The following is a 25,061-nucleotide window of genomic DNA, read 5'->3' as shown; positions in this document are numbered from 1 at the left end:
AAGAAAAATAACAAGGCAAAATAATTTTGAAGTTACCATCCAAATAGAAGAAATAGCGAGGACATTAATGCCTTGGTGTCGATGACCTTGTTTCAAGTCAGACACTTGGCTCACACCACAGGTGATTTTTTACATTTGAAGAAGAGTTTTGTGGACTCAAACACTTCACCCACCCCTCCATCAGTATACTGGTGAGTGGATCATGGGTGAATTTGGTTTTTTTTTTTGGGTGAACTATCCCTTTAAAAAGCAGGTTTCCACCATGTTTCCACACAGCTGAAGCCGCCTCCTCCTCCTCATCCACAGAGCTGTGTGCTCATGGCAGAGACGTGGCGTGTGTGCAGCAGACTGTGACAGGTCTGCTGCTGGCAGGCTGCACAAACACGCACAGGACGCCACCAACAGCGCCCCCCAGCGCCTCTGCACGCACACGGCGCCGCTTCCGCTTCCCCTTGGCCTGATGGGATGCTGCTGGCGGAATGTGTGAGGCGGGCTCTGTGAGGGAGAGAGAGAGACCCAGGTGGTGGGACAACGTCCACAGACTGCGAGTCCTTATCGCTCCACTATTATAACACATCAGCATTAGACTGCTGCTGAGCCATTTTGGACAGAGTGAGGGGCGGCGAGCAGACTGTGACGCTCTCTCTCTCGCTCTCGCTCTCTCTCTTTCTCTGAAAGAAGAAGAAGACACGGAAGTTGTTGCTTATGGCTTCTTCTCTTTTGCAGAAGTTCACAATGAAGAGCAGCGTGTTACTGCTGCTGCTGCTCACAGCTTTCACCTGTGGAGAAGACAACACAGCCGATGAGCTTCAGGTGGACACCCTGGTGAGTGACACACACACACACACTCACTGCAGCTGTAACACAACAACACACACCGCTGAATCAATGCACCGCTCTTTAACGGTCTCACTTTTCTTCTGATGCAAAGGTGGAACCAGAGACTTGCTCTGTACTTTCCACAATGGGGGACACGCTGCAGATCCACTACACGGTGAGACACGCACTGTTACACGGTTACACTGCACGAACAATCTGTGTGTGTGTGTGTGTGTGTGTGTGTGTGTGTGTGTGTGTGTGTGTGTGTGTGTGTGTGTCTGTGCAAAGAGCAGTAGATGTGAGGGAGTCTGCTGATGACGACCACAGCTAATGTGGCACCGTCTGCACGAGCCATGTGGACACACTGTGTTTGTGCATCCACACACTGAGAGTGAATAACACACAGATCTGTGGTCAGATCAGCAGCTGATTGAGCAGGACACACACACACACACACATATGTCTGTGGTTAATGCGAGAGCTTCATGTGGTTGTATGGAGTCGATCGTCTCTGCTTCTACTATGGAGCGATGGGGCGGCGCAACACGTCAGCAGTAAAAGTGTACTGTGCGTGTGTGTGTGTGTGCGTGTGTGTGCGTGTGTGTGTGCCCATGGATCACACTGGAGGCTCGTGGTTTTCAATCATTACCCATGTTGATCTTCAGGAATTTAACAGTTTGGTGGATTTTAGCATCACATTGTGTTATAACAAGCTATTTGCTCTGTGGCTTTATGTAATTAAAATACACTTTCAAAATTAAAATGTGCCTCCCATGTGCTATTATCATATTAGAACCATGAAGCTAATACTAAAGCGTACTTTCCAGTCTTTAAAACACACAAAACTTATGTAAAACATCTCAAATTATTTCCTGAATCCCTAATAACATGTAGGTGTTTTTTTTTAAATCTTTGCTTTACATTAGCAACGCAAATCCTTTTTTAAATTTTACAGAAACAGTACTTTTTCCTTTGTACTGATTGAAAGATAATTCTGTCTACAAAACATGAAACGTTTCGTTAACCATGCAACACATTTTTTATCATTTATACATAAGTAATATGTGAATATTTTACATGTGTTTCACAAAAAGAGCAAGGACACAGAGACATGACATTTGCTACCCAGATACTTGGAGAGGAAATACAGTCCCAGCTTCCAGAACAGGTTTTTACATTCTTCTATTTTCATTAGAGAACTTAAGGTTTTTGGAAAAACCTTAGAACAGTGGTAAAGCAAGAAAAATATGTATTTTTCAGAAAACCAGGTGTTCAGCTCTGAGACATATTTGAAGTGTGGTTAAGGAATTGAAAATCAAGCCTCAACAATTAGGAACAGTTTAGGTCTTTGGTGAAAATATTGACACAGAATAAGACAGAAACTTGGATTGGTAAATAAAAATATTTGTAGAGGCTGCACATATTTAGGTTTATTATATTTTGTTATATTTATTAAATTCTAGAAAAAAATCTATTAACTGGGAATTTGACTTTGAAGATTTGGCAGAATTACTGGTATGATGAAAAAAAGAATTTAAAATAAATGTTTTTTCTGCTCCTAATGGTTCATTCATCAAGAGAATATGCACAAGGTAACACACACAAGTGATTTTGAATTATTTTGTCAAAAACGTGGACACAGAGATGGTCAAATTAAAACAAACTGAGCCGTCTTGTATCTTTGAGTGTCTTTCAGTAATGTCATCATCTCACGTCTCTTCTCTGTTCAGGGAAAACTGATGGATGGAAAAGTGATTGACTCGTCTCTGTCCCGGGACCCTCTTGTTGTCGAACTGGGGAAGAGGACAGTTATTCCTGGTGAATTAACATTTAACAGTTTTGTCTGTGTGTGTCTTGCTTGATCACTGAATGATTCTGTGACATTTGATGGATGAAGTGCAGCCTGTGGTGAGGCAGGGAATGTGCTGGCTGTGCTGATTGACTCACTTTGTGATTTTCTTATCAGGTCTGGAACAAAGCTTGGTTGGCGTGTGTGAAGGGTAAGATAAAAAAGTAAAGGTCCATCGGAAGAAAAGCTTAACAGTGGCTTCAATCCACAAAAATACCAAAGTGAAGGTTTTGTGATAGAACCTGAAAAAATGTTTTGTCTGTGATTGTGTTTTGTTTATAATTTCATTCAGGCAAAAAATCAAGGCTACTATTCCCTCTCACCTTGCGTATGGAAAAAAAGGTTACCCTCCTACAATCCCAGGTACTGAACACACACACACGCACACACACACACACACACACACACACACACACACACACACACAAATCAGAGCACACTGAGTTTGATCAAGTGCACTACTGCACTACAGTATTATGCCAAATGTATACAGTCTCCTATTGAAAAATCTAATTGGTGTTGAATGCAGTAGACTTTACACTGTAGTGTATATTTGTAGAAAGTCTCCATTACTGAAGAGAAATGTTTGCACTTCACTGTACAGCTTTAGATAACAACACGTCACATACATTTTACACACACAACATTTGAATATTAGGATAAGGTTGGTATTATTTTATATTTTCTTATTGTCGACAAATCCCAAGACAAGAGCAAACTGTCCCAGTCCCTGTGTGATGTGAAGTTTTGTATGTGGTCACAAATAAAAAGTTTTATTTTTAAGTGACTTCGAGCCTGAAAGTGATTTTTGTTTTTAGCAAATGAAAATGAAACAGGGGTAAGTAGTGTGTTTGTTAGGGATTATATGCAGATTGATACACTTGTGAATAATTACAACAGTGGGACAGTGTATACATGTGTATTAACTGTGTGTTTTTACAAAACAATAAGTTCAGCCTCTATCTGTCCAAGGTGATGCTGCTCTTGAGTTCGAGGTGGAGGTGATTTCTCTAACGCAGCAGACACCATTGCAGAAAATGATCAATGACGTGTTCCCCCTGGTGTGTCTCGCCCTGGTGCCCACTCTGCTCGGCCTGGTGGGACTTTACCTCTACATAAAGGCCAACGCCCAGAAGCCCAGCAAGAAGAAGGCCAAGGACAAGAAGGTCAAGAAGAAATGAAGACATGGCACAGAACTATTTAAATAAATTTTTTAAATTGTATTTATTGTCCTCTGTGTTTATTTCATATTTACACATGTCATATTTACAGATAGGTGTTAAGAGTATGTGTTGTACTATTTACCAAGTAAATATGTACTTCATTAAAACCTTAAACATTGCACACAACTTTTGCAAAATAATTAGATACATTCATTGTGATGGCATTTTCAGTAACAGTTAAACTGCATATTAGAGGACTTAGATGACTTCACATTAACCTTTATGTGTTTGTCTTAAGGTGATTTTATGAAAATTGAATGAATTGCATTTTGTGCAAAGACCTAATTTATGCTGACGATTCAGAAACGAGAGCCATGAAAAGCCTAACATAGAAGCTATAATCACAGTAAGGTGACGTGTTACTCACAGGTAGTCTCTGGAGACGATGGCAGCATCGTCTTTGGGATTTAACTAAATAAACCACATGTTTGAGGAAGACAAACATTAACTAAATCAATTGTGTGCAAGGCTACGCAATGATGGATTCCACTGTTGCTCTCTTTCCTGGTCTAAGCAAAGATAACAGAGAGGTTAGACTAGAACACTCCATAGGTTTGAATGAGAGCATGATAGGTTGAACAAATGAACAGTATTGTAATGTATTGTATTGTAATGTACTGTGTCGAGGTTCTTGTACTTGAGCATTTTCTTTTTCTTCTACCTCCTGTTATGTAACTCATACTATAAAGCAGAGGTATATACCGTTATTTTTATGTCACCACGTTTGTTTTATTTAGTCATTGGTTGCTTTATTGAACAGTCAACAAGTAGATGTGGATGCATTCTTTGAGGTGAAGATAAGATTTGATTCATTCCTGGGAGGAACTCACAAGCTGCCCACCACTAAGTGAAGTTATCGAATGAGCTCCGCCTTCATCAGCTGCTAATGCATCATTCTTTTTTTTATAAATAATATTTTTCTGAAATGGGTCAGATTGTTTAATGAGCACTGTGAGCATATTTTAATTGTATGATACTACTGGTTGTGAAGTTTAATACTTTTCAAAGTTCTCCTTTAAATATTTTAAGTATACAATTTCAACTAATCTTAACATTGTCTAATGCTGCGAGTAATATAAAAATAATAAGACTTTGATTTGATTATTATATTTCTTAATGTTTTTGTTTTTACTTGAAACTATTTTTCAATTATTTTAACAAACTTTGCCCTGTCGCTATAAGAGCATGGTGGGTGTGCTTGTTTTAGAGAACGGCGTAGCACGACGCGGCCCCTCCCAGCCACATGACAAGAGTGAAGAGAACTCCGCCCGTTCAGGTGACGCCTGGTTAAGAAACCAATGTACAGTGATATCCCTCCGCCAATAAACGTTTGTTAATGCTTTATTTTTTAAGAAATTCGTCTAATTGTTTTCTTGATTCAAACTGTAAACCAAACATTTTATTTCTGTGGATGTCAAACTAAAGTAAGACGTAGATTCGCTCGTGATTTTAATGTGAATATTTAGAGGGCGGAGCGCGTTGCACTACTTCTCGCGGTACAACCTCTTCCGGTTCTCTTTCCAGCTTCCCGTGCAACATGGTGAGTGTGTCTGAGTGAGGCCGTGTGCTGAAACCAGAACAAACTGTACTTTTACTCGAACAGTCTGAAACATCCGTGTCTCCTCGGCGTTATAAACATACATACAGACCCACAGTGTGGAGAACCGATGGTTAATGTCGGTCCAAATGGTTTAAACCGGAGTCTGGGCCTAATGCTAGCTGTTAGCAGGCTAGCCGTTTTGTGCATGTGTTCCTGTGAGCCGACGAAAGAAACGGCCGCTGCCCCAGCGCAGAGAACCTGAAGGGATGTGGCTCAAAATACACGTGTGATGTTCATGATCTCATTCTAAAGCTTAATCACTAAAATCAAATTCAGATATTCATGATGGTCAGAACCACATTTGTTGCAGTCGTTTCTGGACACCGCAGCTAACCGAGCTCAACCATTATGGGTTTATGTCGTCAGGGTGGAAAAGATGGTCAATCCTTTATTAAATGACATTTTCTGTTCATGGTTTAATTATTAAATATTGACAGTAATTCGTGTTGGAAGTGAATCCTCCTATGTCGCTATTGCTGAGTTATGTTAGACTTTATTTATACAAGTTCCCATTGCTGCAGTCATTTGTCAGCAGACAGCAAAGTAATCATGGACATCAATTTCTCATTCGAGTATTAATTTATTAAAAAATCCTGTCCTGCTTTGCTAACGTTAAAATAGTATTTGGACTGAGTCACACCTTTGAAAAGATCAGCTCTAAGAAACGTAGCTTTTTTCATCATTTCCTGACATTACCATATTAAACCACTTAACTGAGAAGAATAGAAGTAATCCGATTTACGGAAATGAAGATAATTGGTAGTTGCAGTCTTCTAGTGCAGATATTCTCAAAGTTTAGGATGTTAAGGAAAATCATTAATGACCTAATTCAAGGACTGATCCATCGAACCGTTATTTCTTCCAACAGACTGAACTTCTCATTTTATATAAGCTCAAAGATTTTTGCTAATTATTTTGTGCTGACTGTCATCTTGTTTTACAGACTAAGAAGAGGAGGAATAACGGTCGCGCCAAGAAGGGCCGTGGGCATGTGCAGCCCATCCGCTGCACCAACTGTGCCCGCTGTGTCCCCAAGGACAAAGCCATCAAGAAGTTTGTCATCAGGAACATAGTGGAGGCTGCGGCCGTGAGAGACATCTCAGAGGCCAGTGTCTTTGACTGTGAGTGTCATTTGTTCTTTCTTTACACGCAACCTCAAAAGCTGTCTTAGTGTTTTTGTTTTAACGTGGCAGCATGTCCTCATCTGTGCCTCTCCTGTCTATCGTCTCTGCAGCTTACGTTCTACCCAAGCTCTATGTGAAGCTGCACTACTGTGTCAGCTGTGCCATCCACAGCAAAGTGGTGAGGAACCGCTCCTGTGAGGCCAGGAAAGACCGTACTCCACCACCCAGATTCAGGCCCGCTGTGAGTACAACCCACCGCATGGTTTATGCTATACAAGGATTTGTTGCATTGCAGATAGTGGGATTAGTAAAAGTAGGGAAAGAACCATTGAAACTAATGTTTATTATAGTTGGGTTCATTTGAAACAACAATGTAAATGCACTATACCAGAGTTGATAATATAGGGAACTTAGGAATGTAATGAGCTACACATTTTTATTTGACAAGCCAGCAATGATGTCACATGAATCTAAAACTGTCCGTTTTCTGTTTGACAGGCTGGTGCACCAAGAGCTCCTCCAAAGCCCATGTAAAGCAAATTTTGCAGATGCTTTGACACCTGAAGAATAAACACAAAAGTCTTTACAAAAACCTGAAAGTGTGATGCTCATTCTTCATAACAGACCATGTGTTGTGTGGTTGTAAACTGACCTTGTGTTGTGTAGTTGTAGAAAAGAGGCCTGTCAAGTATTTTATTTGGAATAGACTCTTACAGTACAAAACTTACAGTGGTTTAAGATCAAATTCTGCAAATGCATAATTACATATGATACATTTGAAAAGGCTTTGCAGTTACTTAAAGCAATATCAGACCATTTACAGGAGGGGAATGTTAAAGAGTAAAACCAGAGGGAGCAAATAGTGCAACAGGGAAAACAAAATACCACAAAACTAGCATTAGTTTCTTTTCTTTAGTATAGTCTTGAATTGGAGCAGATTATTTGGTTGTCCTTCAGAATGCAACAGAGGAGACTGGTGAAGGTTCAGGAGCAAACAGCATTGGTACCACATGCATCAGGTTCAGAAGCACATTACTGCCCAGTGTAGCACACACAAATATATCTAAACAATGTCCAAACTCACAACTTATATAGAGGGCTGTCAGTGGATTTGAACCTACTGTGCTGAAATTGCAACTCCAAACAGTTCTACAGTGAAAAAACAAGTCATGGACAAGGGACCTAATCTAGATTCCCAAAAATGTCGCTCTAAAATTCAACATCATGGCTGTGGGTTCAGGTGTATAGGAAGCTCAACATATTTTTTTTTTTAAAAGGTGGCTCCATCTTTGGCTCTAAGCTGCCAGAATTACCAAAGTTACTCTGATCTGTGATCGTCTAGTTAAAATCGAAACACTTGGCCCAGGTCACTGATCACTTGAGGTTTCAGGGGAAACGACGGGGTGAAAAACTTTTCTAAATATGACCAAAATGTGAGGTGTTTTTGTAATGTGCAGCACTTAACAAAACAAACTTGATACTTTAAACTGAGAATTTTAACAGTAGAGAAAGAAATTAAGTACAGAAATACCTCAGGCTAAAGGCACAACAGCCAAAGTCTACTACACAGAAATTACATCAACCAAAGAACCACACATGGGCCTTTATTTTGTTTGCCTTTTTTTTCCTGAATCAGAATATACAGCCCCCTCAAAGTACTGGAAATGCCAATCCTTTTTTATTTGGGTTTAAGATTATAAATGAATGAGACAAAAGTTCAGAATTTCATATTTTGTTTCCTGTTTTTTTTTTTACACCTATAGGCTCTTGTTTAATCAACCCATTTTTCAGCTGTGCAAAATAATAGAACATGTGAGTTGAGTTTTGTTGTTGCCCTAAAGATTGAATGGCTCTGAAATTCTACTCTTTTAGTCTTGGAAATTAACACGTTAAGACATTTTTTGTTAAAAAGTTTAAACCAACATGAAGCCCAGAGTTGTTCATGGGAGAAAGGCAATGAAACCCCTCACCCATCAAAGGTCCCAAGCAAGCTTGAGACTGAATACATTAAAAATAAGTATTTAACATTTAGACAATCTGTGTCTTTACTTTAGCTCATCTAAAAACAGGGTGGACTGATAATGGCTCTATGTCCTGAGATGTTAAACCCATCTACATGTAATTACCAGGAAGTAAAGAAATGACATTCTAAACTCTTGTCTCATATTTGTCTTTCAATCTAAAACCTTAACATTTTCGGTGTCCGACAAAAACAAAGGTATCAGCCTTCATGTTCAAATAATTCTTGAGGACTTCACATAATAAAACAAGATGTAAGTGATCAGAAAAATGTGATGTTCAATTTACAAAGCGCCGAATGTCCTCACATGATCAGTCTGTTTTCACATATTAAGGCAAGATATGCAGATTTTCTATTTTAATTCTAACTTTGGAAAAAGCATTTTAACCACTTGTTTAGGTTTCTGTGTTGATGTACTGTAACAAAATCACATTTCATTGTGTCAACAAGTGACTCTTTCTCCTTCACTCTTCTCCGTCAATCTCATACAGCAATATACAACAAAACTAATTTGTAAACATCCCTCAAACCAATTTAACTTCACTGAACTTGTAACTTTTTAAAAATAAAGGTGAACTGAGGTAAAATCATTTCATTTATTCTAAAAGGAAATCACCAAATTATCATTTAATGTTTTTCAGCTGAACTAAAGGGAGAAGATCATTTTAACATCTACTTTATTTTTCTAACAGAGCAATGAAAACAAAAAGATTTGTCACTTGTCGCTTCTTCATAACTAATACTTTGCAATTCGCCAGTCTAACAGGGAAAAGTGCTTAACAGGTGGAGGCAGTGGTTCATTGCCTCAGCCACGAGGGAACCGTTATTTGGTGCAATGCAGAAAATATTACTTTTTTTTTTTTTCCCATTCGTCTCTCTCAAAAACCAATATTGCCACTACTATGAAAATCCAAACAACTTCATTCAGTACATGACAGAACCATTTAAAGCCTTCAGAGGTTCCTGTTTAGGCTGAAAAAGATTTTTAAAAGATTTATAGATCATTTATAGATGCTGAAAAGATCTATTTAATTAAATAAAGTCTAAACATCAGTTCTGATAAATTTATTGAGGAAATTCAGTCCAATAAACTTTTTTCTGGACCACATAAGAACTCAAGTCGGCTGATGATTTTGATAAGTTTCGACCTTATTGAAAATCAGAGGCCTGTCCACACCTGGTTCCAGACTTCATTATTTTTTAAATTACCGTCCAAAACTTTCTTTATAGATCATTTAAAACAGGACACGTGGAGAGCAAACTCATTAATCTCAACAACTGACTGTCCTGTTTATCGACACTAAGTGGGATTCATTTTTGCATCCAATTCTGTGATCTTAAACATTTTGTCTGCTGGATATGAACAATTTATTGTGCTTAAAGTAAGTTAAGTGAAATATTAATGAGAAGAGTCAACCAACCAGCTCTGTTATTTTAACATGTAAACAGAATCACAGGCCGACTTTGCTCTTTAAACTGACGCATTTCTCTTTTCGTTTCTAAAGATTTTTTTTTACCAAGACAGGATCATTTGTTGCCTTGGTAACTGTGGACTGACATGTGCTCAAAGACAAAGCAAATAAAACATATTTTTGGATTTAACCTGTGAGGATGTAGTAAACTGCTACAGTGTACTCACTTGTGTCATAGCAGCATGAGCCTAATGTCAGGTACAGTTAGTCTTTGATAAAATAGCGGAAGTGATTCTTCATCTTTTCCAGCACTAATAAAAATCACACATCTGATTAGGATAAATATTGTGCAAAGTCATAAGTCAGAGACTCTAGTGTCTGAAAATCAATCAATCGAGCAGTTACCTCATTTTATAACTCATCATCTCTAGCATCATCACACAATGATCGGTTTCCAGATAAGACTTGGTAGCTTGTGTCTTTCCGTCTGGTCAACAGGTTGTGATCAGGGTGAAGAAAGGCACAATACAATGAGATAGTAACAACAAACTCCTGTTTGAATGTCAAATAAAAAATAAAAAGATTAATGTTGGTTTGCAGTTTGATAGAGTGATGCCATGGACTATTTTTGGGACTTGTAAAGATCCTGTAACCTCTGAGTAATCTCTAAAGTTGTGGCAGTGATACTCTTGTCCTAGTGAGAGAAACCTTTCATCAGTTTTTCTAAAATTTGAGAGAAATGTGCCGGTCGGTTGTGTATTCTACAAAATAGTTTAATATGATTATTATATTCTGGCAGGTATCAGTGCAACAAAAGCAGTCATGGAAAAGAAACAAAACATTTCATACACAGCCCCAGTCGGCATCCACACAAAGAAAGGTCTTCATTATTCACTTACTTGTTCAACTTACTTCCAAAAAACACACAGGGGTCCTTGTTCTCACTCTCTCTCTGTCACACACACACACGCACTCAGACCTGTCAACCAAAACCCCATCAAAAACAAAAGTGCATTGCTAAATCATGGACAATTCTTCAAAACACATCCATTCAGCTTGGACCTGGAGTTTGAGTTTGGTCTGCACTTGAGTTGTCATTTTTAAAAAGCGATTCATTGTTCTCGATTAACCCCAAATTAAAACGCTACATAATGAATGTTAGGGAATATGTGATACGAAAGTGCTTTTAGAAGAAGGTGTTCAAATCTGATTCATCCGTAGGTGAGCCCATCAATTTCACATTGTTCTTCTTACATAGTATTTCTGTTAAAGTGCACAAGAAGGTAACGTTTTCATGTTATGGATAAAAGTCTGATTTGTCTACTAGAATTTGTGCATCAGGTTTGGAGTTTGGAGCAAGGCACATCTGTGGGTGAAAAAGTGCATCAGCTCTTTATCTACTTTAGAAAACAATTCGTTGAAAGTGCATTTTAAGAAGATAATGTTTGAAATGCATTGATAATGATAAGGGTAAAAATTGATCGGAAACATGCATAAGGAGTTTCTATTACTGCTGGTACATACTTACTGTACCAGTGCCTCTTCACATCATCAGTGCCTCTTTATCGTGTGTGCAGACCAAACCCAGCCAGGTCCTTGTCTCAGTGTAAAAATAGCTTTAGGGTAAGCAAGTTGTTCACCCTTTTTCCTCATTCAAGGATGTGTTCTCCGCGGACGATGTGAGAAGAAAATTCGTAGCGGTCCTGGCTGCGGTGGCCACAGATGTTACACTCGAAAGGCTGGCGAAAACCGTGGCAGCCCATATGGATAGTAAACATGACATGGTCCAGGAAAAGCACACGGCAATGCTCACAACGAAAAGAGCGCACGGCCCGCCCTTCGCTGTCTACGACCCGAAAAGCCTCCCTGGAAGTGGAGGAGGGCGCTGTAGGTGAGCTGGGAGTCGGAGCAAGGGCAGGAGGCGGTGGGGCTGAATGGCCTCCAACCTGTCTTTCCACCTCCCTTTCTTTGGCGTGGCTGGGGCTGTGTCTGTCCCGACTCCTGTGGTGTGCAATGGGAGGAGGCACTGGGTTGTGGTTGTTTGAGTAGAGGAGATGATGGCCATTGTTACTGTGCAGGGTTGGAATTGGAGCAGTACTGTTGCAAGGCTCATCGGGCATACTCTCTGTGTCTGTAGAGTCCTGGCAACCGTTGCTAGGCGAGGGCGCGTGACTTCGACCGACAGGCAGGTCTTCGTGACCCTCTGCTGCCTCCCTTCCCCCTACACCTGCAGCTCCCAGCCCAGTTCCCGTCCCTGTACAATCCAGCCTCGGACCTAGAGCAACAGGGACGTGAGAGGAGCCGTGGATTGGCCTGAGTTCCGGCAGACATGACGGGTGAGTGGTGGGAAGGTGTAAAGGCCTCAGAGTGTCTGAAACCCCTCCTCCATTACCTGCAATGCCTGCGTACTCTCCTCCCAGACCAGTAAAGTGCGGAGCTTCAAGCTCTCCTGCGTGCATCTCCCCGTCTTTATCCAAACCAGCACTGAGCTCATAAGGTGCATCTCCAAGGTTGAGTCGTATGTGCTTCTGTCCTGCAATTGAGAAAGACACAATATTGTATTGTGTCAGGACATGATATATCACCATATTGTACAAGGGAAGTCTGTGGAAGATGTCACAGCGGTAAAGAGATTCATAATTTGGAAAGCTTGCCCAGTTAACAGTCTGCCAGGTTTTGTGGATTCATTTTGAATGTAATAACAGTTGTTATGTTGTTGTTGAGTTTTTTTTCATGTCAGTTAAATGACTTGAGTCTCGTCCTGCAGCTAATGGTGAATCAGAACTTTTCAGACCAAATGATTGGTGTTAAGTTACGACCAATCATAAAACTTGGATAAAACAAAAGTTCATAAAATCCTGAAAGCCATTGGTCACTTAAGAACAAAAAAATCCGTCCTGATGCATGTGGTATTCAATTCAAGCGATTAATGCTGCTTTCTACGTTTCCTGAACCCATCCACACTGAGACCAAATGCTCACCTACAAATTTTTGTGGTGTGGATCTCTTGCGTTTGGTGATGCTGTTTGCGAGCCGATCAATAAATGCCATCTTGTCTGCAGAGGGTTGCAGAAGAGAGTCCTGTATAAACTCTAGCTCTCTCATCTCCTCTCCTGCACAAAGTACAAACAAATTGTAAAGTTAATTTTTGGGGTTCTCTTTTCACCCAGACAGCATTTATCCCAAACGATAAAGAGGTTTGCTGGTTGTCAATAGAAAATCTAAACCACATTTTAGATATACAGTAAAAGTTAATAGAATTTGGGGGGTTACCCCTACACCTCCGTTTCTGCATTAGATGCTACTACAATCCATTTGGAAAGGGATATTTGCAACACTATACTATGATTTAGATTCCTCTCTTATGTGAGAAAATGTTCTTTACTTCTGATATGTAATGTCCATGAATGTCATTAAACACATACCTGGATTCTGAGCACTGGATGGCTGCTTTGACTCCAGACTCTGTAGGTAGCTGTGACAACGCTCTCGATGTTCCTCTAGGGTGCTCTGCTGTTTGTAACTACGGCCACAGTAACTGCACTTATACGGCTTCCCTACAGTTGGAGAGGACACTGGGGAGAAAGTAGGTAATAAAGCCTCATTACTGTCTTAACATGCCAACTATTATATTACCCCAAAAAATCAGTCATCAAGCTTGAATCGGTCCTACCTGCATGAGTGCGAAGGTGGCCAGTTAGTGCATCTCTCCTTCGACAGGCATAGCTGCAGAAGGGACATTTAAAGGGCTTCTCCCCTGAGTGCAGCTTGATGTGTCGGAGTAGGTTACCCTTTTGAGTGAAGGAGGCACCACACTGATTGCACTGAAATGGTCTCTCACCTGGGGAAAGGTATAATCTGTTAACCCAACTTCTCTTAATGCGCGTATAATGTCTCAAACACTGTTTTACACTCATATCTATCAGTGAGATTACAATCACCAAAAAGACAAATTTTATATCTGTCCTATTTTGTTAATGAATGTGTTCTGGCAAAATAGATTGTTAAGTCACCTGTATGGCTGCGTTTGTGCACCATGAGAACATTCGGCCCAATGCAGATCATCCCACAGATGTCACACTTGAGCTTTCCGTTTGGCAGCCTGGTGGCTCCAGATGGTATGGTTTCAGGATTGGTGAGCTCCCTGTATCCTCCGACACCCTCAGATCCCTGCTCTGTCCCTCCTTCTTCCACCCTCTCCCCTCTTTCATCTTCAGTACTGCGACCTGGGTCTTCATCACTGTACAATTCCACTTTAATGGAGTTGGCTATAAGTGCAGGAGCAAAAATAAAGAAAGTCTTGAATAGGATGATAAACTTGTATTTTACCAGACTTTGAAAATATACAACTGAGTAAGAATAGGTTGAGATGTCATTATTTATGTGATCAGAGTCGGGCTGCCTCTCCAGCAACTTTATCTCAAATTGATATTAAGTGCAATCTGAATAATGAAACAATCATGAATCAAGTAAAAGTGACAAACAACTTGATTCTTTATCGGCAACAAATAAAGACGAGACATGTAAAACTATTTTTATTTGGGATTTGATTAACAATTGTGAAATTAATACATGATTTTTCACTGACCACTGAGGGAGCGACTAGGAGAGGTCTCCTTGCTGTTTGGGGTGCTCACTGTTGGACCTCCAAGGGCCCCAGAAAACTCTCTCTCCATTGAAGAGTCTCCACTAGCTGCATCGAAAAAAGAAAAACACAAGAAAGACCTGTTACTAGAGCAACATGTCAACCTTAAAAGACAAGTGTATTACATCAAAAGTAGACCAGTCCCACCTGATATATAAGACCGGCCATTGCAGTCATCAACATCCATACTAGTTCAAGCAGAATACTGAAATGACAGTTGTGTCAGAGGTTAAAGATCAAACTGAGTTATCTCTCACATACATTCACTTGAGCACAGATGCACTCAAACATAATCACATTAGTGCAACCTCCTTTAGAATAACAGCTTAGCATGTTGTTAGAGGTCCAATGTGACATACCGTTATCAAATGAAAATCCCCGATGTGCTTAGAAGATAATCTACACATTGAACAAAACAAACACAAAGAACACCAGCAGCGAGCTTGAATGTTAGCAAACTATCGTAAACATGTCAGGCCGTGGATTTAGAACTACGTCGGTATTTACTGCACCAATCTGATCTCTGCTGATAAATACTCAGAGGATAAGTGGATGCGCGTTGACTAATTGTGCCAATATTTAAAGTAAAGTCAAACAGCAGCTACTTTAGCGCCTACTTTAACCTTAGCTGCTACAGATCAGCTGCTTGACTCGAACAATTACATCGAGTCATGACAACACTGAGAAAATCATTTAGCGGTGAGCTGATCCAACATTAGGCTCATCCGAGACAGATGAGACAGAAATCCAGTTCCTAATGCAGATTGACAGCGTTTACATAACGGTGGCGTTGAGGTAAAGTTGACGGGTCGGCCTGGGCGGCTAACGTTAGCTCATGTGATGGAAATTACCGCTAACCACATTAGCTCAACTCAGTGCTAGAACGTTCCTGGCACCTTTGACAGCTGAGTAAGAAACACGGATCAAAGTTGCAGCCGTGCAATGTGGGTAATGACGCGAGGCACATATCACTGACTTGCGGGGTCTGACATTAATCTGGACGCTGGAGTCTCCACGGCGGCTTGTTTGACGCTAGCATAACAAACCACCATTAGCCTGAGCTATCCAAGCTAGTTAGCTCCCACAGCCAATGTTTCCTAAACCGTTGCTATGGCAGCCACCGTCGCCCGGAGTGCTGTGGCTAGCGAGCTAATGGTTAGCTAGCTAGCTAAGTAGCCTGTTCTCCCAGGAGCGTCGTGGTGGACTTCACAGCTCAGCACGGCGGAGACAGCCGACTACGAATGTACATTTTAAGGTTCCCCGGTTCTCCCGGTGGCTGCTGCATTACCTGTCCCTGTCACGGCCGTTTCAGTGAGGTTACTCTGTATTTTCATCTGCCTGTTTATGACGGCTGCATCGCCCGGCAGCATTTACCTCCAGCCACTTATCATTTCCGGTGCTATCCTGAGAGGCGCTGCCTGGGAGCCTATGAGCAAGCAGCAGCATCAGACCAGTTCACATGAGCTGCTGATCTGCAGAAAAACACATTGAGAGCATAAAGACACTGAGTGTTGTGTTTGGGATTTGGATCTGTAGCTCTCTTCTTACAGCTGATACATGACATTGTATGGTGTCTTCCTGGAGGGGTTTCCAGGAATCAGCAGTGGATTGAGCACTTTTATTCAAGTACTGTTGGAGCCACATGCTTTATTTATGTTTTGATTCATATTTTATTGTATCTGCTTTACTATTATTATTATTACTATCTGATTCATTATGAGATATGAACATGAAATATTCTGGTTTGAAATATTAGTTGAATTGATAACAATTATGAAGTTGTGAAATTATGGCTGACATAGCTGTACATGATTGATGCCTGTTCTCACCTCCGCCTCCTCTTTATAGACAGGTGCAGCACCTGTGATATATTAGTGTTGGCTATTGGGGCTGGTGGAGCTCTCGGTTTCAGGCATGCAGCCATACAGTTTTAGACCACTGCTCAGCATTGTTTGTTGTTTTTTGTTTGATCAGATGGAAAAGAAAGAAATCAACGGATTGGATCTGTCTGTCACTCCGTAAGAAACACCTATGTTGGAAGTTTTTTGGAAATAAATATCTTGAACCAGAGGAGAGTGGTTTTTGTATTTCATGATAATTTGAAGACATTTGAGAGCGCCGGAGTGTGGCGGACATGAATGCATGTAAGCCAGGAACCAAGAGCATCTTTAATAAGAAAAGATCGCGCTTATAAATACTGTGTTTAAGTTACTGTACTGGCTCCCCTCTACGGAGGCCGCCATGTTTTTACAGTTGTTCAAACTCTACAAACTAAACACCTTTTGAGTTGTATAACAACTGAAGGCTTCCACGGGTTCTCTTTCATGTTTGGAAGGGGAGGGTGAGGTGAGGGGCATTCAGCTGCCACATGCAATTTCACCACTAGATGTCCCTAAATTCTACACACTGTACCTTTAAGTATTTGAGTATTTCCATTTTATTCCACTTAATACATTACAGCTGTGAAATTTAACCAGTACAATGACACAAAATATTCCAATATTAACACCCCCCCAAACCCTTTTGAGCCCCCAGAATATATATCACTAAGCAGTAAAAGCATCACAATAGCATAAAACAATGGCAATAGAAGAAAGATAAATAAATACATGCATAATAAATATGCATAGTAAACTAAATAAGTGACAAAATTGCTAATGGGTAATTGCATAAAATTAAACAAACAAACAAAAAGTAATTTAAAGAAAAAAAACTTAAAAAGAAAGTGTGTCTGTATGGGTCCTTGTCATGCATCTTATTCTTCGTCACATTCTTCAGTTACCTTGCAAAGTTTGTCTCACCCAAGTATCAAATCTGTGGAAAGGGATGACATACTCTCAACATAATTAATCAGGGTGGTGCTCTATTTTTAGATGCATACTTACACAGGATTTGAATGCAGTACTTTTACTTAAAATTGACAGAATTGTGCAAAGTGTGTGGAGGTTCAAAATCACTTCTATTATGCAGTGGGAGGCCTCAGATCAGTGTCATTCTTCATTTCTGAGAACAAACCCAAACATCCAACCAGAGTCAAAAAGAAACCAAAGGCAAGAAGAACAAGGAGTCCTGTAACAGTTGATCTGACCCCCACTGAGTCCCGATCTTAACATCACGGAGTCTATCTGATATCACATACAGAGACTAACGACACTGACAGGATAAATCTGAGAACCTACCTGATTTATTTTGGTTTAGTGCACTTTGAATTGAGTTCATGTTACACACTATAGGCTGGGCAATAAGGCCAAAACTTATATCAATATTTGAAAAAATATCTTATCAGTTGATATTGTTTGGTATTGTTGATTATCACAATAAATATCACATCATGACATTACTTTTATGATTTTTGCCCCTGTGTGAGGCTGTGGTATTAAACTCTTCTTTATAGCTTTATGAATGACAAACATGTAATAGTGTTGTCGGTCAGTACGTAGGCCTATATGTATTGTGTCAGTGTTTAATCCCTATCATAAACTTGTTTAATTTTTTAGATCAATAATGTTGTACCACCCAAATGTGCTTGCACAATGCACATATTGATATATGTGTCCTACAGTGTCCTTGAGTTACAGAAAGGCGCCTTTGAAATAAAATGTATTATTATTGTTATTATTATTATTATTATGTTGGACCTTTGTTATATTATTACTGATTAATACTGTATTGTAATAAGTATTGATATTGTTGTACTACCCAGCCCTTTTGGCAAGTGTTGTATTTACTTGCATTAATATATTTTATTTTTTTGCCTGAATGCTTCTTCTAATACTGTCCTGGTTGAAGATATAACCAGTACAGGTTGGTCTGTTAAATCCTGTCTGATGGTGTCTGCAGTGAAGACTAAATAAAGTCTGTGGTTGTGAGGGTCAGTGCTGCACAGGGTCTGACACATGCTGGGGCTGCAGGAGCGCGCAAAGAGTGACCTCTACTGTACACACCAGCCACGGTGCTCGTTCATGTCAGCCCTGACGCGACGCTGTTTTTACGACGGTGTGCTTACACAATGACAGTTTCCGTTAGCCTCACTCGCGAGTCCTGACCGCTCGTACTTCGCTTTTTGTCGTTTACAACTTTTGTCGAAACGCGAATTTCCTTTTTCCAAAGTACCGATCGCAGTCGCTGATTGTATTGTATACAGGAAGGGGCCCGTTGTTGATATAAGTACAAGTTGTACGCGCGGTAGTTAAACTCTGAAGTTCCAGCTCGAGGCCCAGCGGAGAGCTCGAGCGGCAGCTCCGAAAAGTTTGTTGTTGTCACGTGACGCGAGACGAATGTGGCGATAAAAGTTTGTTTCGATAGTGAAACTAGGCGGCGCGCTACGTTGTTTTTTACCTTCTGAACACAGTCCTCACTGCGATGCCTCAACCAAAGTTTCGAAAGATTGCTGTTATAGGTTACAGGTCTGTAGGTGAGTACAGCACGCGAGCTCGTGCATAGCTAATGTTAGTCGGCTAGCTAACATGCTAATGTCCTGGCTTTGTTTTCCACCTGAGTGTATCCGACTCTCAGCAGTCAAGCTAGCTCACCTTTGTTCGTGTTTCTTTGTGTTACGTGTGTTTGCTGTGCAGTTGACTACTAACACACACCAAAAGAAACCTTACTGCGCTGTAGAACCGTGGCTGTGTGCGGCTGGCTGTCACGTATTCTGTGTAAATAAAGTTAGCTCAGTCGTTCACGTTCCTGGTTGAGTGCAAAGTGCTGAATGTCTCGAAACTCACAGTGCAGCATGTCCAAGATAACACGTGTGTGCTGATCAAAACGTAAGGGACATGATCTATGGCCATATTTACATCTTACAAAGTCAATACCACGTTTTGACTGAAATATCGGACCCCCTCACAGGTCACACATTTCTGTTTTCAAATGCGACCTTGTCTAAAGCTATTGGTAACTTCCAACAAAGGTATCTGGTAAAGCAGGATTTTAAGATCATTTGACATGGACAATATAATGGTGTATCATAGTAACTGGTAGTGAAATGTAAAAAAATGCTGAAAAGCCATAAATATGTCTCAGTATTTATGACGTACATTTCATCAAAATATTATGGAAACAGCAGAGTTATGTTTCTTTTCTTTGCACAGGAAAGTCATCTCTTACAATACAGTTTGTGGAAGGACAGTTTGTTGACTCCTATGACCCCACCATTGAAAACAGTAAGTAACATCGTTGGATAGTTTCTTCAATATTGAATCAGAGAAAATCACAATGAATTGGCTTAACGTCAAGAAATACTTCAATTAACCAGCTCATCTCCTTTCTCAGCCTTCAACAAAATGGTCAGCATGAGTGGCCAAGACTTCAACCTTCAACTGGTTGATACAGCTGGACAAGTAAGTTCATCTTCCACCCTAACTGACTGAAACACTAAACTTCTAGTTGCAAGTCAACACTTTTGATGTGTTCATTCCCATCATTTAATCTTAGGCACTGTTGTAACATGTACTCAGATTGACAACTTGTTGAGGCTTTGTTTGGTAACGTTCATTCTCAATCTGATTATTATATCTCCTCTTTCTGTAGGACGAGTACTCAATTTTTCCACAGTCCCACTCTATGGACATCCATGGTTATGTCCTGGTCTATTCAGTGACTTCCATGAAAAGGTGAGGATATGGTTGTGTTTTATTCATCACAAACTGTGCCTTACATTTGATTCTAGCTTTGTGTGCTAACACATACAGACCCACCTCAACACATTCCTAAACATCAGATTTATGAAGGTTTAGCTCATGTATACCAAGAGTGTCATCTAATGCATTAGATTTGACTAATAACCAGGTTTATTATTTAATGAGTTAACCATAAGGTAAATATCAAGGCTGTAGTTTTTGGTGCTGTTGTACTTTATAATATGCTCAAATAGGAGGTTCTTTTTGCCTATGGCAGAGTATTATCTTAGTAAATACTTTTTAAGTAATTTGAGATAAGTAATTTGATGTTGTCTGTTCAGTTTTGAAGTTGTGCAGGTTCTCCACGACAAGCTGCTAGACATGGTTGGAAAGATTCAGTAAGTGTTGTTTGATCTTAATAATTCAGTGCTTCTAAATTAGTGTTTTATTTTTCCAAGTCATTAAATCTTAACCAGAATGTAATTTTCTTTTCAGGGTCCCGACTGTTCTTGTAGGGAACAAAAAAGATCTCCACATGGAAAGGTAATCATGATGAATGTCTTGTAATGAGTGTGTTTGGATAAAACAACACCGATAATAATGTCAGACGTTATTCTTTTAAAGGTTCCATGTTGTCATTTCAATCTCTCATTTTATTATAAAGTAGGTCTTTAGACACGCTAAATACTGTGAAAGTATTAAAATGTTCCATCCAATGAGAAATACACACAGGCTACATTCAGAAACTGGGCCATAAATGGGCCCTCAAGACTTCTGTAAGTTTGAAATGTCATAACAATACAGTCATTTCCATTAGCTGTGCGACTAGCATGGTCCATCCTAACCCATTGTCCAACCTTGAAGTATTTAAGTTTCATATGAAATCTCCTTTATTTTTATTCAATCTTATTAACTTTGTAACTTCGTAACTACCTACTTTGCACTCCAATCAACCACAACTACCTCCTCTTGCACCTCTCTTTGCACTATTTTCTATAGTTTTTAAAGTCTTGTAAACATGCTTATTTTATAGTTATATTTTATTTCTTTTTTTTTACTAAATGCACCTTTCTGTGGTAGCTGCTATAATTTTGGCATGCTTCAATGTGTGATGACATTAAAGGCATTCTATTATATTCTATTAGGAATCTCTGCCATGGAGGTTATGTTTTCAGCCCTGGCTGTTTTTTGACAGATTTCCATGAAACTTGGTGAAAAGATGTGGTATGGGTCGGGGATCCATACAATTTTGGTACGGATGCAGATCAGGGGGCTAATTCAGTTTTTTTTCCACCTACATAAACATTGCAAGTTGGGGTGTTTTCAACAGTTTCCTTGGTTTCTCAGGGAATAATTAAATGGATCTTGGTGATTGATATTTATGAGTGTGTCCTATTTGATACAGATCCAAATACAAATCTGAATCAAGTGAATTTATATGTGCTTTCATAGGGACACTGTTGGGAGCCTGGCAGAGTAATGCCGTTACTGAGTCATTCTAGTTAAGTATGGTGTCTGTTTCATTTTGACCAGGGTTATCAAACAAGACGAGGGAAAGAAACTGGCTGATTCCTGGGGGGCTGCATTCATGGAGTCCTCAGCCAAGGAGAATGAGGTGATGACAGATATCTCTTTGAATATCAACTCATTGGTGTAGTCCACACAGTATTTCTGACACACTCACATTATGCTGACAATGCTTTTGCACTACAGACTGCTGTGGAGGTTTTCAAGCGGATCATTTTGGAGATGGAGAAAGCTGATGGAAATGCTGCCCCAGAGGAGAGGAAGTGTGCTGTCATGTAACCATGTATCCAGGACATCAGTAAGCTCATTCACTGAAGACAGGAGGCACAACTTCACCGGCTTGCCAATCGTGACCTCACCGACACCAAGACACTGCAGTGGAACTTTTTCTGATCCGTTATGATACCAGATTGATTTACAGAGCAAGTGAAACTGCCCAGACCGTTGACAAACTAATCCCCACATGCTGTAACCACAGGGAGAAATTTGTACTGGCAAGAATATTCTGTCATAGACAAAGAGGCACCATCAGTGAACACGTTCTTTAAAAAATGAAATGTAATCTAGGACCAGGCAAAATCTTGATTTTTGAGTTCAACAAAACAGTAAGATTGTCCCAATTAACCGCATAAAATTTCTGTTGTACTGTATGATGGTTATAACTAGTTGTAAATCTTATGTTTGAGACATCATTGGCTTATGTCTCATAACTATTTTACATTAACTTAATTCTTAAGTTAATGTCAAAAAAGTTACTTTTTCAGGACTGGTGTATTCAGCAGATCTTATTTTTGGCCGATGGAGAGTCGCAGTTCACATTGCTTTAAATGTGGTGTTAAAAATGTACTATTTCTCACAGCTGGTGGATTTCCCCAAGTTAAGTTTCTCATAAGAAATGTCACGGGTTTCACAGTTCTTCTCACTGTAATTTTTATCAACTCTTCTTCAGGTACCGCACACCAATGAACTCTTGAACTGCGGAAGAATCTATTTGTATATTTAACAGCAAACATTTTAAGCTCTTCTGCGAAGCAAACATACATCCCACCTTGTTTCTTAGGATTAGATTGGAACAGATCTTTGGTATTTACCACTTAAGCCTTTTTATACCATATAAATAGAATCTTAGTAAATGGTTTGATACTATTGGTTATATCTTGAGTGATGCAGGTGTGCTCTCCCTTCAATATGATAAGTAGACCATATGCCTATAATTGCATTATAATATGATCATTGATGAGCTGCAATTTTAAATTGCATTTTAACACAGTGTAAGACCAGTTAAATGACAGCCACAGTGTTTGTGTAGTAATTTTTCTAGATAGATCTCTTAGTTTTGATTTGATGGTTCATGCTGGCTTCTTAAAACTAAGTCAGGGTGTCAAACACTTGGGGATTGTGAAATAAATTATTTTCTCGTGTAGCCTTACAGAGACATGACGCAGACGGTGGACCTTGTTTCCCCCCCTACAATTGTCATGTCCTACCTGTAGTGGGTAATTGTAACTTTTTATCAAGTGCTTTACTGAGTAAGTAGTTAATGATTGATGATGGTTGAACAGAAGCTGGTGATGCTGTGTCTTGTGCCTTACAGTTCTTCAAACTCCCTCACCTGCTTCCCTTCACGACTCAAGGTGCTCTTAAAGGCCCCCCCCCCCCCCCCCCCTTCTGTTAACTTGATACTATGGGTGCAGGTGGTGTTTTGTACCTGAACACCAATATTCCCCTGTGGGTCAATGTTGATTCAGAAATCTTGCTGTAAACAGTTTTGTATATAAATAAATCTGTTACTCATTTGCCATTGTGCTGCTTTATTAGCTATGATGGATAAACAGATAGATGAGCCTCCAGAGTCTAAAAACACACAGTACAAGAAAAGTGGGTTGATGGAGGTGGACACTGCTAAATGTAAATGAATATTAGTGCAAGAATAATACTATCGAATACACATTTGCAATGAATACACTTCAAACAAGTTATAACAGCAAATTGTAAATTATTATATAAAATACATTAAGCTTAAAGGCTCAGTGTGTAGAATTTAGTGACATCTAGAGGTGAAGTCATGTTGCAGCTGAATACTCCTCATTTCACCCTCCCCTTCCAAACATGAAAGAACTTGTGGTGAACTTCAGTTGTCATGAAAACATGGCGGCCTCCACAGAGAGGACCCCCCTCCATGTAAATATAAAGTATTTAAATATAAAGGGCCCAATCTATGGTTAAGAAAACAACAATTTAGATGATACACACCAGTAAAAACATCACTAGGATTATTTTATATTCAATTTCTGCCAAAAATTTCTATCACTTAAATCTTACACACTGAACCTTTAAGTGAAGAAAACCAAAGGTAAAAACCAAACATATTGTGCACAGGGGCGGATATAGCTAGTTACACATTTTATCTGCACATGCAGTGTGCTCATATGTCATTGGGCTGGAGCAGACATTACTGTACAGATTGTATGAAAGGGGCATTACTTGCGGTTACTTGAATTAGTCTGAGATTGTGGTGCGGTAACACTATAAGTATTAAGGCACCTACTGTACTGTGACTTGCAGCGGAAGTCGACTCTGCTGTGAACAGCTACAGGGGAAAGATGCTATCAGATGTAATGATCTCTAATGATTTTATGAGAGGGTTTGTCTCAACACTGGGACTTTCATACACGTGCTGGACTTGTTAAGTGCAAATGTCTCCGAAGGTCCAAAATCAGTTTTACCAAATAATGCACCCCCTCCTTAAGTTACAAACTAATATTTTGGGCTGATTTGACTCATTATTGATAGTTTCATACATCTAACTCTTATCTAGTCAGAGAAAGGGGAAGCTAATCTCAGCAATGAATCCAATACTCAGCAGGTATTTATAGACTTTCAGATTTTAACTCCAACGAACTCAGAAATATTGACTGATCAGACCAATCGAAAGGAAATGCTTCTAATAAATCATTGAACAATGGGCATCGGATCATTTATAATCATTAATAAACACCAAGAAACGAGATTGTATAGTTCTTAAACAGCACGTTGTCTCAGGGATCATTAGGTCTCATAGCGTCTGTCCCATAGACTGTGTCTGTCCCATAGCGTCTGTCCCACAGACTGTGTCTGTCCCACGGACTGTGTCTGTCCCACAGACTGTATCCTTCCCACCGACTGTATCTGTCCCACGGACTGTGTCTGTCCCACGGACTGTATCTGTCCCACGGACTGTGTCT

The 25,061-nt window shown here is 39.9% G+C and overlaps 4 protein-coding genes across 12 annotated transcripts; 3 read left to right on the top strand and 1 right to left on the bottom strand.

Moving 5' to 3' along the window:
- The first annotated feature begins 376 nt into the window (after nt 1–376).
- Nucleotides 377–3,891, top strand: fkbp11 (FKBP prolyl isomerase 11). 2 transcript variants are annotated; one of them, XM_069516895.1, is made up of 7 exons: nt 445–825; nt 932–994; nt 1,914–1,987; nt 2,550–2,637; nt 2,786–2,819; nt 2,961–3,031; nt 3,641–3,891. In XM_069516895.1, exons 3-7 carry the CDS (start codon nt 1,931–1,933, stop codon nt 3,847–3,849), a joined length of 459 nt encoding a protein of 152 aa, XP_069372996.1. In that variant the 5' UTR covers nt 445–825; nt 932–994; nt 1,914–1,930; the 3' UTR covers nt 3,850–3,891. The 2 variants fall into 2 exon arrangements, with proteins under 2 accessions (XP_069372994.1, XP_069372996.1); XM_069516893.1 differs by lacking the exon at nt 1,914–1,987 and having other exon boundaries at nt 377–825.
- Nucleotides 3,892–5,151: 1,260 nt separating this feature from the next.
- LOC109629227 (small ribosomal subunit protein eS26) lies at nt 5,152–7,207 on the top strand. The gene is made up of 4 exons (XM_020086826.2): nt 5,152–5,431; nt 6,435–6,612; nt 6,726–6,856; nt 7,114–7,207. The coding sequence occupies exons 1-4, from the start codon at nt 5,429–5,431 to the stop codon at nt 7,147–7,149; spliced, it is 348 nt and encodes a 115-aa protein (XP_019942385.1). The 5' UTR covers nt 5,152–5,428; the 3' UTR covers nt 7,150–7,207.
- A 1,166-nt stretch (nt 7,208–8,373) lies between these two features.
- On the bottom strand, nt 8,374–16,117 carry LOC109629226 (zinc finger protein Eos). Of its 8 annotated transcripts, none has more exons than XM_020086822.2 (9): nt 15,981–16,117; nt 14,840–14,897; nt 14,636–14,740; nt 14,061–14,315; nt 13,721–13,888; nt 13,473–13,622; nt 13,029–13,160; nt 12,440–12,580; nt 8,374–12,322 (listed from the first exon to the last, which is right to left on the bottom strand). In XM_020086822.2, the coding sequence occupies exons 2-9, from the start codon at nt 14,877–14,879 to the stop codon at nt 11,697–11,699; spliced, it is 1,617 nt and encodes a 538-aa protein (XP_019942381.1). In that variant the 5' UTR covers nt 14,880–14,897; nt 15,981–16,117; the 3' UTR covers nt 8,374–11,696. The 8 variants fall into 8 exon arrangements, with proteins under 8 accessions (XP_019942381.1, XP_019942379.1, XP_019942380.1 ...); XM_020086821.2 differs by adding an exon at nt 15,052–15,091 and having other exon boundaries at nt 10,800–12,580; nt 15,981–16,088; XM_069516876.1 differs by lacking the exon at nt 15,981–16,117 and adding an exon at nt 15,052–15,788 and having other exon boundaries at nt 10,800–12,322.
- A 2,529-nt stretch (nt 16,118–18,646) lies between these two features.
- On the top strand, nt 18,647–23,633 carry rhebl1 (Ras homolog, mTORC1 binding like 1). The gene is made up of 8 exons (XM_020087032.2): nt 18,647–19,106; nt 19,783–19,854; nt 19,964–20,031; nt 20,222–20,304; nt 20,652–20,708; nt 20,806–20,853; nt 21,844–21,925; nt 22,024–23,633. Exons 1-8 carry the CDS (start codon nt 19,055–19,057, stop codon nt 22,114–22,116), a joined length of 555 nt encoding a protein of 184 aa, XP_019942591.1. The 5' UTR covers nt 18,647–19,054; the 3' UTR covers nt 22,117–23,633.
- Nucleotides 23,634–25,061: the final 1,428 nt, after the last annotated feature.

The sequence above is a fragment of the Paralichthys olivaceus genome, chromosome 2 (assembly GCF_024713975.1).
Source record: "Paralichthys olivaceus isolate ysfri-2021 chromosome 2, ASM2471397v2, whole genome shotgun sequence".
Taxonomy (NCBI): Eukaryota; Metazoa; Chordata; class Actinopteri; order Pleuronectiformes; family Paralichthyidae; genus Paralichthys; species Paralichthys olivaceus.
The sequence above is the reverse complement of the archived record's forward strand: the minus strand, read 5'-3'. Positions and strand labels throughout refer to the sequence as shown.